Source organism: Liolophura sinensis, chromosome 10 (genome assembly GCF_032854445.1).
Source record: "Liolophura sinensis isolate JHLJ2023 chromosome 10, CUHK_Ljap_v2, whole genome shotgun sequence".
NCBI classification, from domain to species: Eukaryota; Metazoa; Mollusca; class Polyplacophora; order Chitonida; family Chitonidae; genus Liolophura; species Liolophura sinensis.
In genome coordinates, this window is record NC_088304.1 from 19,006,047 (window position 1) to 19,019,776 (window position 13,730).

General features: G+C 40.9%; 1 protein-coding gene across 1 annotated transcript; it reads right to left on the reverse strand.

Annotated features, from left to right (window-relative positions):
- Positions 1-258: 258 nt before the first annotated feature.
- LOC135476958 (glycine N-acyltransferase-like protein 3) lies at positions 259-7,412 on the reverse strand. The gene is made up of 5 exons (XM_064757105.1): positions 7,335-7,412; positions 5,925-6,029; positions 4,183-4,294; positions 3,675-3,798; positions 259-1,964 (listed from the first exon to the last, which is right to left on the reverse strand). The coding sequence occupies exons 1-5, from the start codon at positions 7,410-7,412 to the stop codon at positions 1,517-1,519; spliced, it is 867 nt and encodes a 288-aa protein (XP_064613175.1). The 3' UTR covers positions 259-1,516.
- Between the last annotated feature and the right edge of the window lie 6,318 nt (positions 7,413-13,730).

Genomic DNA, 13,730 nt, shown 5'->3' on the forward strand with positions numbered 1-13,730 from the left:
GGATAGATTTGAAGTCAGAAAAGGTACATGGAGATTGAAAGAATAGGACCTGGTTGGGTAATTGTGAACGTTAGATTGTCTTTTGAACAGCTGTTCAAATTTGTGAAACATGTTTAGGATTCCCAGTCAAACAATAGCTTGTGCCCTCCACACGTTAAATGCCTCCACATTTCGACCTAAACACCTTTTTTCAATACATGTTTAGCAAACCATGTGCTCAAAAATTGAAAGCGAGAATGTGTGGAGCTTTGTGTTCAGGTTCTAAACACATATCTTGGTCTTTCTCTCTGTGTGAATACCAAGTAGCGCACCAAGTACCAACCGTTTGCAGTTTCAAAGGTCTGAGTATGATCATATTCAGACTTGAACCCGGGTCTCGACTACCGCCGTGCGGCCGTTGTGTATAGGTGAATGCTATGTATATGGTATTTGTAATGTATCGCGGCATCCACAATAAAAAATCTTCATTTCATCACGCTAGCGATGCCCGACATCATCTGCCATGATTTACTGAGTCATATTAACTCTTCAATGCCCTAAACTTTCCTTCATTAATATACATGATTCATGCTACAATCATATTCCACCGGAGTTAATGACACTGACAGGAGTTCAAAAGAAAGAAGTATGCCGTATATGGAATATCTTCATTTCACACTAGATGCAGAAGTGCTAGCGCAAAAATAACTCCTGCACATGAACGTGTTAAAAATCATCGGTGGGATGGTTATTTTGTGGCAAAATAGGCTTGATGGAAAATAGTGGCAAAACAATAACAACATAGGCTACATCGATCGGCTGTTCGACCTCTTTCGCCATCACCGGTATTACCTGGTGCGCAGTGACCCTCCACTTCCAGTTTGTTAAAATAAAATCACATCGATTACCGTTCATAGCACTGTTCATTGCTGTTGTATAATGTTGTGTCAAGGGATAAATCGGATCCGAATGTACTAACATTTGCTTCGAAACAAGGAAATGCACACTTATAAGGGACGATCAATGATTGGCTGAAAATGCTCTGGTGGTAAATCCATTGGCTGTCGAAAGAGTGGGTTTCTGCACGCTGTTATATGTAGGCCTACAGTAAAGAAAGGGTGATTTCTATGCCTATAGCAAGTATCAACCTTGTTGACAGGAAGATGCGATAGCAGCTAAATCTCATTTTTCTGTTTTTTGGTTTTCTGACAGCTTAATTTCCAATCCTGTGTGACAAATTAAGTTTCATCTTGCCTGATTTCCCATCCTGACTTTCGGTTTCGTCCCCCATCCTGTCTGATAATTTCGTCCCTCATCATGTCTGACAATTTCATTTTCTATCCTCTCTGACAGTTTATTCCCCCATCCAGTCTGACAAATCCATTTTCGATCCTGTCTGGTACTTTTTCCACCCATCCCATCGGACAAATCCATTTTCGATCCTGTCTGATAGTTTCTTTTCCCCATCAAGTCCGACAAATCCATTCCCCATCTTGTCTGAAAACCCCAACACCCTTATTATCAGCTATCATCTGCATCACGTGCAGCATTTGTTGGATGTTTCTACAGATCCACAGCCTTTTCTTTCCATTTTCATCCAAGCTACACGACCACATGACGCTTTCCTGAATCCCAACTTTTCGTGAAACAAAATCGAGGATTCATTGCATTGTTCCAGAATCACAAATGGCGTTCTTCTTTTATCGAAGCACTTTTGCGCCAGAGCGGAAGTAATGTATTTTGCGTAGCCTTTCCTCCTGTGTTCAGGCATGACGTAAAGGCTTCCCATCAAACCGCAATGTGTCATCAGTTCAAAACCAACCGGTTGATTTTTGGCGTCAAACAGACCAATGCTAGGGTATCTCTCAATACACGATTCTATATAGCTGACTGAACCCCCGCCAGAGTTGAATTTCCAAGAGTCGTTCACCAAACACGCATTCTCCGGGGATAAGTCACGCACGCGCATGCCCTCGGGCAAATCTCTGAAATAAAAAAATAAGGCAGATATTATTTTCATATTTTGTCGTATATAAGTTGTCGATTGATTGACTGATTATGGTTTAACGTCATACTCAAGAATGTTTCCCCTTACATGATGGCGGCCATTTTCATGAATGGAGGAGTGTCCGCGGTAATCCACTGGCCTTGGGGAAGTTACTGACGAATCTTTCCACGTGTAACGTACACACTTACACGCCAGATTAATGAAAGATCCATGATCTTCAACGAAAGCAAGACTGCGCTAATGGTCCTTGATCGCATAATGTTACCATGGCCCATACGAACACTAAGAGCGGGCGAATGTACACATTTTCTGTCTAAAGTCGGGGTTGAACCCGCACCGCGTGTGTCCTGGTGATTGAAACAACACCAAAAAAGAAGTAATATGCAAAGAAAGCCTGTTCTCATGCAGCAAAGAAAGAAGTAATTAAAGTATTGAACACAATAGTCTTACATCAATAGAAACGACAACATAATAAAAGAGTCAACAGTTAACTTTACGTTTTGAGCGCTCTACTGTACAAAATTTGAGGTCACAAATAAGCGTAAATCATGTTATTTCAGCATATTCTAATTGTACGTGTACGACACATAACTACGAACAATGATGAACAGTGACAATATACGTTTGATCTGAATCGAAGGTGTCCTGTGACAAGTCCAGAACTGTATCCCACGTATTGAACTGACTGGTAGAACTGACGATATTTAAATCTGTACCGGCGGGTACAATCCCCGTAATCTTCAAATTTTCAAGAAGCTAGACACACTACCGTCTCTAACAAGAAGGCCAAGTCAGTGCACATTTCTTCCTCGCTTACAATAGTCTATTTCTTTTACAGAGTCGCCTATATTCAGCTGTCTGTAAAATCAGTCTTACTCACTACCAAAATTGCCTTTAGTTAGTGGTAACACAAGCTCTACTCTACGAATAAGTCCATATTCTTGCAAAGAAAATCAAATTAGAACACTTTTTAAAATTCATAATGTTAAACTCCATCAGTTCAGTTTCGACGCCAAGAACTTATTGCCTCAGGTGACGTCATCATTATTCAAAAACAGTGGCATTTTGGGGACTGGGCGTGGAGAATAATTTGTTTTACAACAGGTGCACCAACATGCGGTCAGAACAAACGCAGCCTACACGACACTCTCAGCGAATAGAGTACATTGTTTTTTATAACAAAATTTCCTAACATCCAGCTCTAAAACCGTACTGCTGTGAGATCATATACTACAACAGATAAAATTAAATTCATTTATTAAAGTTGTATTATACTAACACGTGTAAACATTTTCAAATATGGCCTGTCAGAAACAGGGTTTACAGTAAAATCGATAGCACTTTTGGTACCTGGTGTCGCCCTCCGTCAAAAAATGTCGAACTCCATTCAACATCCAGCATGTCACTAGTTTTTGAATAATTATGACGTCACTCGAGGCAATGGGCTCTTGTCGTCCAAACCGAGCTTATGGACTTTAACATTATGAATTGGAAAAATTGTTGTAACTACATTTTCCTTACAATACTGTGCACTTCAAACATATCAATTGTTACGTGTCACAGACTAAAGGCAATTTTGGTAGCAAGAATGATTGATTTTACCGACAGCTGGAAATAGGCGACTTTCTAAAAGAAATAGACTATAATCGCTAAAAATAGTATCGGAACCCTCTGCACTCGTACTTACCCAATATCTAGATGTTTCTTATCCAAGTAATAGAGATCTCCCCAGTATGGGTTACTTGTGTCAAAATACCAGTCATGCCTGCTCGCCACTTCGACTAATGTGGGAAAGTAGTCTTCAGCAACAGCTAAAACAACAATGACAAAAGTTGCTATGACGACAAACTTTGGTACACTCCTATATATCTCACAAAGCAAGAGATTGCTACAAAACAGATTTACAAAAAAAAGAAAAAAAAGAAAGAAAAACCGTGGATCTATTAATCAGTGAAGTCCGCTGAACTTTTGTTCAAATGTCAACTTACGTTCAAATGTCAACTTCATGAAACATGTGCATGTGTATATATACCCTGTTGATACACATGTCTCCAACAGCGGCACAGGCTAAATTACGATACCAAACTACCAAACCGTAGATGTTGTTTTTTTTTTCCGCTGGGTTCCACGGAATTTGTGTTTAAAGGTGACCTCTCTGCCAAAAAATCCACGTGAATATGCCCCTTTCCTCTCACCTGCAAAGACAACTGGATTCTCCCAAGTCATTACGCCATCCTCTTCCAGCAGGTTCGTTAATGCTGATTGGCTGACCGCAAATATATTGTACACGTTTGAGATGTACTCGATCTGCACGGAACAGACAAAAATGTTGAACTTATTACACGACTACAGGTTTAAACTGAGGATCACAGAAAGCAGAAAGGAAACCTTGTCACTATTTCCTTTAAATTTTTCAAGGAAATGCACCTTTCAGAAAGCATTCGGTGAGTATCACGGAAGCAGTACATGTCTCGTACAGTTTTGAACCATCAGAATAGCTATGTGTAGAGGCTACAGTACTAACACAGCCCATGATGCCATCTTACCTGTGGCACATAGAACATATACTTCAAACACTTTGATGAGATTGACACATTGACAGACTGACACTGACAGACCGACACTCCACTCACCATAATGCTGGCTGCCGTCGTATGTGAAATATTCTTGAGTACGACGTAAAACACCAAATAAATAAATGAATAAATAAGTCACTGACTGACACACGGGCAGACTGACCCTGACTCATTGACAGACTGACAATGTCCGGCTAACAACTGACACTGAGGGACTAACATACTGACGGAATGACGGATTAACACACTGACGGACAGACACACTGACGGAATGACGGACTGACACACTGACATTGACGGACTGACACAAACTGACACTGACGGACTAACATACTGACGGAATGACGGATTAACTCACTGACACTGACGGAATGACGGACTGACACAAACTGACACTGACGGACTGACACACTCAAAGAATGACGGACTGACACACTGACGGAATAACGGACCGACACACTGACACTTACGGACTGACACACACTGACATTGACGGACTCACTTAACTGAATAACACATGTTGCAAGATAGGACGTCACAAAAATTAACGACCGACCGACAGTCAGAGCGACTTATACAGAACGGCTTGTCGCAGCTAAAAAGGAATATATACTGCATGTTTAATTCATAAATTTCAAGGGCCGTATTTTGTTACAAGCGTCCCCTGGAGGAGTGTACTTGCACGTCCGTTTGACATATCATTTCTAAATTATTTATTTATTTGATTGTGTTTTACGCCGTACTCAGGAATATTTCACTTATATGACGGCGACCAACATTATAGTGGGAGGAAACCGGGCAGAGTCCGGCGGAAACTCACGACCATCCGCAGGTTGCTGGCAGACCTTCTCAATTAAGGCCGGAGACGAAGCCAGCATGAGCTGGGCTTGAACTCACAGCGACCACATTGGTGAGAGGCTGCTGGGTCATTACGCTGCGCTAGCGCGCTAACCGACTGAGCCACGGAGGCTCCCCTTTAAATTAGATGGCTTTCATTTATAAAATGGCTGACTTCCTCTCCGATCGTGCGTAAGAAGGTCTGTCACCAACTTGCGGATGACCGTGGGTTTCCCCTGGACTCTACCTGGTTTCCTCCAACCACAATGCTTGCCGCCGTCATACAAGCGAAATTTTATTGAGTGCAGGGTAAAACGCCAATCCAAGAAATAAATACATAAAATGTTACGAAAAAAACAACCAGAGAACATTGAATGAGTGAAAACAGTTTACAGACACCTGGTAATTTTGAGATAATGTTTACTTAATTCTTCTGAGCGATTTATAATTGTAACATCCTCTTAAGTACAGAAAATAATGTACTTACATTTCGCGGATTATAGAAACGTGTGTCTGTGTCTTACCTCCATTACGGGTGTAGCCACGACGGCCTTTGGGTCCGGCCACGTGTCTACCCAGAACTCCTGACGTATTTTACCATCTATTACATTCAACAGCGCTCCATGTAACTTAATAAAAAAAAAGATATGAATTTCATTTATCTACAGTGTATGTATATGATCGAAGTGTAAATCCGTTTCGCATTCAGATCACATGAATATCCACCCAACCTAATGGTTGACTGTAGCCGAAAAGTTCATACAGAGGAAACCACCGATCCTGTAATGGAAACTATGTGTTCCTCGATAAGAAACGACGGATGAAACCAGTATTCATCGCCATAGAGTATTTCTCTGTAATAAACTACGAAGGAAACCAGTAATCCTCAGCGACAAACAATGCTGGAAACCAGCACCCTTCGACAAGAAAACAGGGAGGAGACCACCTTTCCCCGGCAAGAAACTACAGAAGAAACCAGTATTTAATACTCGGCAATAAACTACGGAAGAAACCAGTATTTCTCGGCAAGAAACTACGGAAGAAAAAAGTATTTCTCGGCTATAAACTGTGTTAGAAACTGCTGCTTTCGGCAAGCAAGGTCGGAGGAAAACACTGTTCCTGGGCAAAGTAGAAACTATGGAGGGTACCAGCATTCCTTCGGGGAGAAACTACGGAGGGAACCATTATTTCTTGCCATCCAGGGGCATTAGTCAGAGATTAACCACCTGCGGCGGGCTTATCTGGCTTCCATACAGGGGCTTGGTGCCCAGTTGTTCGAAAGTGTATTATAGCTATTATTGATATAAAGTCATATTTTACATTTTAAATTTTAGCCAAACTCAGCAGCCAATGCAACTATCCTAAGTCAAAGTATAACAACAGCAGTTTTAGTTTATATTTAATAAGTTACACTGAAGACTTAATTGGCTTCAAGTCTGGTATTAAGTCTTAAGCCAGTTTTGAACAACCAGGGGCAGGATACATGCAGGTTAATTCTGTATCGACACCTACTGATCCTACTGATTCCCGTGGCTAAAAATAGGCAGGCGAAATGCAAATATGGCGGGTTGCGAATACACCATTCTCACATGGCCGAGACTCTCTAGCCCCGTCATCGCTTACCGGACGGCTTCGATAGATCATCATCCTATCTCTGTGCACGTACCTACTTAACGAACTCCACACATCAACACCTTCTTCTGTCATCCAAAGCAATCAGATTTACTACAGTAAAATTTCGATTAATAATTCGTATATCTCTCTGTAAGTTAACAAAAGCAGAATAAGTTTCACATAAGCAGAAGCTTTCGCATTACTCGACAACGGTGAAGCTGAACACAGCAGAAGGTCTGTCCCCAACCCTCCCCCTCCCACGGGCTATGGGTTTTATACGCCTCATGTGCTGGACAGTTCACATCAATAACCGCATGTACCTTAAAAGCCTCAGGCAGATGTCCTGATAGGAAACCGGCCAGCTGCGGAAGCTCGTCCTTGTCCAAACGTTTCGCCATCGTCTTACTCCGGGCGTTCGCCCAGTGCGGTACGTGTACAACATATATCTTGCCCAGTTATTTAGGTCATTTCCAGGGGGCGCTGTATTTCACGTGACTCAGTTAAGGCATTCGAGATCATATTTGAAGGTTTCCATGAAAATGTTTGTTTATTACTTTGGAAGTATTAAATGCTCCATTTATGATATATTTTGGTCAGTTTTATTTTCTTACTGCATTGATTATTACATTACTATATGAAAACAGAAGCCCAATGGAAAAACAACACACTGTGTTTGGACATTGGTTGGAGTACAATAATGCTTGTAGGTCTTGTCAAAGAAATGTTTGTTTGCTACCGTTAATATCATTTTCAACATTACTGCAACGCTTTCCACTGAACAGTTAAATGCTGCATACGTATACAGATCTTCCACAGTAGAGCAAGCTTAGGACCTCCTTTCTAATACAGGTTTAGATGACATGTCAAAAAAGTGGAAGCAAGTAATACGTGGAGGTTTTCAGCTGCTCTGTGCATAGGTATTCAACATGTTTAGCATACCACGTGTTTTGGAGGTAAACATGTTTAGGATTCCCAGTCAAAAAATAGCTTGTGCCCTCCACACGTTTAATGCCTCCACATTTCAACCTAAATAGCTTTTCTCATTACATGTTTAGCAAACCCATGTGCTCAAATATTGAAACCAAGAATGTGTGGAGTGTTTAGGTTCTAAACACATATCTTGGTCTTTCTCTCTATGTGAATACCAAGTAGCGCACCACGTACCACCCGTTTGCAGTTTCAAAGGTCTGAATATGATCATATTCAGACTTGAACCCGGGTCTCGACTACCGCCCTGCGGCCGTTGTGTATAGAAGAATTCCATGTATATCGTATTTGTAATGTATAGCGGCATCCACGGTGGCAAATCTTCGTATCATCTCGCTAGCGATGCCCGACATCATCTGCCATGATTTATTGAGCCATATTAACTCTTCAATGCCCTGAACTTTCCTTCATTAATATGCATGGTTCATGCTACAATCATATTCCACCGGAGTTAATGACACTGACAGGAGTTCAAAAGAAAGATGTACGCCCGCTTCCTGAGGTAGAAGTGTGTATCAGAGTATGTACGCCCGTTTCCTGTAGGTAGTAGTGTCTATCACAGTATGTCCGCCCACTTCCTGTAGGTAGTAGTGTGTATTAGAGTAGGTACGCCCGCTTCCTGTAGGTAGTAGTGTGTATCAGAGTATGTACGCAGATTTCCTGTAGGTAGTAGTGTGTATCAGAGTATGTACGCCCACTTCCTGTAGGTAGTAGTGTGTATCACAGTATGTATGCCCACCTCCCGTAGGTAGTTGTGTGTATCAGAGTATACACGCCCACTTCCTGTAAGTTTCCGTTGGTCATTTTATCTTTCCTCTGCCGGCGCTAAGTGGTCACGAATGATACGTGGCGGTTTGACTAGTTAATTATGTATTGTATATATGTTGTTATGGTATGTACGTTTTAAAAGTGGACTGCAGTGTAACTGTATATCTAGCGGGCCTATACGCCTCTTGTCTTGACACAGGCCTAAATAATTGCTGACCACTGGTGTGGTCAAGGTAGAAGTAATCCAAGTGATCTGACCTTGGTTTTTGTGCGTGCATGGTACATGAACTCATGTCAAGTGTGTACCTCTTAAGAAGAAATGAATAAAAGAAATGGGAAGCCTGCAGTCCGGAGACTTAACATCTCGTGTCCGACTGATCTCGTTTCAGTGTTGTTTTTCTGTTAACTGTTCTTTAAAGTCAGTACCCAATCCAATACTGGGACGAGCCTGAAGTTTAGTGGGTATATGCAAAGAGCGCTCCCAACTTACTCAAGTGACAAGCCCTAAAATCCAACACGAAAAGGTTGTAAAAGTTTGCAGTGTGTAATAGCCGTGATACCACTACGTACGGCTGAACGAGACAATACAGTAAAAGAATAGGTTATATATTAGCTTACTTTGAACGAGCGAAATTGATTGGTCTGGGCCGGGAAAGCTGACAGTGACCAACTGACCAGAGGTAGTGGTGGTGGTATGGACAAATACGCATTGAGTGGACATCCCTTGACAGCGTCTGTTCGTCGGAATCAATGCTGCGAAACAGAAAACTGTTGTTAGTGGCGGTTTCATTTGTGTGTCCTTCTTCAAGATTAATACAAGAAGCACAAAATCTCACTGAAGATCTATTTCTAAATTACAAGTATCTGAAAAACCAAGCTATTACGGATATATGCATGCAATAAGCAATTAAGCGATATTTCGATTGGGCTTTTTATTGTTTATTTTTTTATGGAATATGAGGACAAATAAAGGTTATATTCAGATGTCAAAGGTATAGTTTATTACGCCGGGCAAATGTAGAAATCAGATTGATGTTTTGTGTTAGAAATGTTTATTTTCTTGTATAAATTATCTTTGTGCAGACGTTTGACAAAAAATGCCAAGTTCCTTGTTCACCATAAATAGCATAAGAAAATGAAATGAGAAGGAAAAGTTGATCAGCCAGTCCAAACTAGCGTTGTATCCGTCTATGGCGAAGTATTCCCTCCCAAGCAAGTTGGTCCAGACTGTATAAAAACACATTCTCTGCTGTTATGCAATAGTGCTTGAGAACTACGACATTTGCATTGTGAGCACACGATAAAAAAAAACACTATATTTATTTATTAGTATTTATTTTCACTGGTGCGACAGCGCCAAGCATTGTGGTGGGATGAAAAACGGCAGAGGCTGGGGGAAACAAACAACCGTGCATCCGCTGGTTGCTGGAAGACCTTTTCAAGCACAACCGGAACGAAAGAGAGCATGAGCTGGACTTGAACTCACAGCAGTGAAATATTACAGAAACGAATAAAACAGTACACCACATGGACCGACATGTTTTATGCGAGTGATTTTGATTTTGATTTATTTGATTGGTGTTTTACGCCGTACTCAAGAATATTTCACTTATACGACGGCGGTCAGCATTATGGTGGGTGGAAACCGGGCACAGCCCGGGGGAAACCCACGACCATCCTCAGGTTGCTCAAAGACCTTCCCACGTACGGCCAGCTTGAGCTTTTTAGGTGAGTGATGTGTTAAAACATTATTTTTAAGTAACGCTAATCGATATATTTTTTGCCAGGATTTAAACTACAGGCTAATGTAATGCAAATAGCCGATTTGGCTGATTTAATCTAAAATCTAAAATATATTTTAAAGCATATGTACCGGGACCTTAAATATAGAACACATATTCTATTAACTCTACATAAAGACTGTACAGTATATTAGTCTAAATGGATATTATCTTATAATAACAAAATACATTACCCATCAATTATTCAACAGAATTTCTGCTAAAATTAACGGATTATGTTTTGAGTGTTTACTGAGTGCTTACCCAGTTTCCTCATGAACCGGTATAAGTCTTGATCGGCTCCGAAGATTGAATTCGGCATATACTATTTTTTTATCCTTCTTCAAAGCATTTTGAATTTCGACGCTGAAATAAAGAGTTGTTTTACGTCGTGCTCAATAACTTTTCACTTTTGACTCACGGGGGCGGTAGATCCAGGGTCAATGCTGGGTCGGGTCACACTCTAAGACCTTAAAAGAGGAAGTTGTAGCTTCTCTGCTTAGCGTTCAGCATTAAGAGGAGACTGCATAGACTGGTTGACCGGTATCAATGTATGGCTCGGGTGGGCGGCTTACTTGCCTTCTGTAGGTCGTCTTAATGAGGCAGCACTAGATGAAAGAGCGATGGAAATCCATCCTGCAACAAGGAGGCACATTTCACATATAAGGACTCTAAGGACCCATTCGTCGTCATATGACTGAAAAATTGCTTAAGGAAAAGATCTCTAAAATCGAGTGCGAGTGAGATTGGGGTTTAACCTCGTACTTAACAATTTTTCAGTCATATGACGACGAAGAAATGCATAGAGTGCATGTAATGCGCCCCCTTGTTGCAGGACGGAATTCCACCGCTCTTTTATCTAGTGCTGCTTCACTAAGACGCCTTACCGAAGGCAAGTAAGGCGCCCCGCCCGAGCCATTATACTGATATGGGTCAACCAGTCGTTGCACTATCCTCTTCATGTTGAACGCCCAGCGAGGTTCTATTTAAAACTATTCATAAATGTACTTTCATTAAATTTTTTTTAGACTTTTTTGAAAAGAATTAAAGGCGCTCAAACATTTAAATTTGTAAGGGGGTCTTTGTGGACCACACTATTAGAGATTAGGAACTCTGGCATCACAGGAAGTTTTGGCAACTCTAATCACGACACAGAATGTTGGAACACCCATGAGTAAAAGATTACTGAAATAATGTTCCCAAGACTTCCAGCCATATGGTGAACATCAGGGAAAAAAAGGTTATGTGACTTCTGAGTTCTTAGATACAGTCAGCATGGCCCATAAAATCCATCATAGTTTTCAAATATTTGGATGCCTTGTAACACTTTTTAAAAAAGCTGAAAAAATAAATGAAAGTATATTTACGCATAGTTCGTATTTGTCTGTATGACGAAGATTACTTCATATTTTAGCTTTCTTTTACTTTAAGTACGACACTAAACCCTTAACACTCACTCACTCACGCACTCTGACATGGTTAATTTGTAATGCCGATGTTTCCGGAACCAACAAGCGATGTTAACAAATAAACGTTTCTGTCTTTGACGATGCGAAAAAAAGCTGAAGATGTGTTCCATCTGTCGTCAAAAAAGAATGGCTTGTATATAGCGACCGCGCGTCTTGGAGTGCCTCTTCCAACGCTGCTGGAATGTATTTTCTTTTGTTTCTCCTAAGAAAATTACATTCGCTTTCGTTTGTGCCATCTTTTCCGGTTTGTTATCAAGGAAACTCTGAATCTCATCGCTATGCTCCCATCGAATTGCTGGCCGCTGGCGTATAAGTGAGATATTCTTGAGTACGGCTTAAAACACCACTCAGTTAAATAAGTAAATCATTTCGACTCGTTTATGAAATAGCTACTGTTAAAAAAAATAAAAAAATGTACAAGAATCACAATAAAATTCAACAGAATTCAGAAATTTAAACGAAATCGTCTAGGTCTACTTCACAAATGCTGTGTATGATTTTATGTATCTATTTTCGCCTTTGCCTCAGTAGATTTTGATCTATAGCCCTACTCATGCAGTCTGGGTAGTTCTCTGTCAAATCTCCAAGCACTAAAACAACTGTATCACAGCTTCGTGTTGCTGAGAGTGGGTGTGCACATCAGGAAAAGCATGGGCAAAACACCAACGGCCAAACGCTGATATGTATGTAAGCAATGTGCATATTAACAGTTTAACATTTAGTTGGCGTTTTCTTTATTGGGATATAGTCCACAGGACACAAATGCCTTTGTATTAAGTACAGTAGACTCGATCAACATCACGGGAATTAACCATACAGCAAAACCGTGTTCAAGACAATATATCGGATAGTTTTGGTAAAACGTCGATCAACGCAGATCCAATCGAACTTTGCCATTTATTTAGAACAGCCCAAATAATTACCTCACAAAATATTAGTCTCGTCTGTGCGCGTGTTACTATTCAAAATGGATAATACAGTTCCTATAATTTCTAACTCGGGTCGCACTATAAATTTCCCAGTCATAAGGATCATTTCAACACTATAAATAGTTCAACCGCGTCAGCCTAATGGTTAGAGAGTACGACTCGAACTCAGGAGGCGAGTGACCCAACCCAGGTTGGGCCATACCTGACTTTAAAAATTGACGCTCAGCAAGGAAACAGACTGGTTGGCCCGGTGTCAGTATAATGTGACTGGGTAGAGTGTCATGTTTGGTGTCTTCGGCATGATGCATCAGTGGTGGCAGCATTTTGGAGGCATGGACTCGCCCTGCCGCACCGAGTAACAGCATATCTACACACATATATAATAACTCCTCAATCTCCTTTATGAATGAAAAATTGTTAAGTTCGACCTAAAACCCTTGTCAATGGTCTCTAGCGCCTTCCACCACTTGGCCAGGGAGTCCTTTTGTATATGCAGCTCATATCACTGGGCCATGCCCTCACTACACATTCCTATCACAGATGTGTATAGCTCGGGTATTTAGAATGTATGATTTTAATTGTTGGCAGCACTCCTGCAGCTGGTGGAAAACCAGTCAGATCTCAAATCACTAATTGAAAAATAAATTCAAATAACAAAGAAACAGTTTAATTGGTTTGTATGATCAGAAATGTTGATCCACTTCAGATAGTTACTACGAGGCTAAGACATTCATGAGCCTCATTTTGACGCGCATATCATTAAGGGCGTGAGATAATGATAG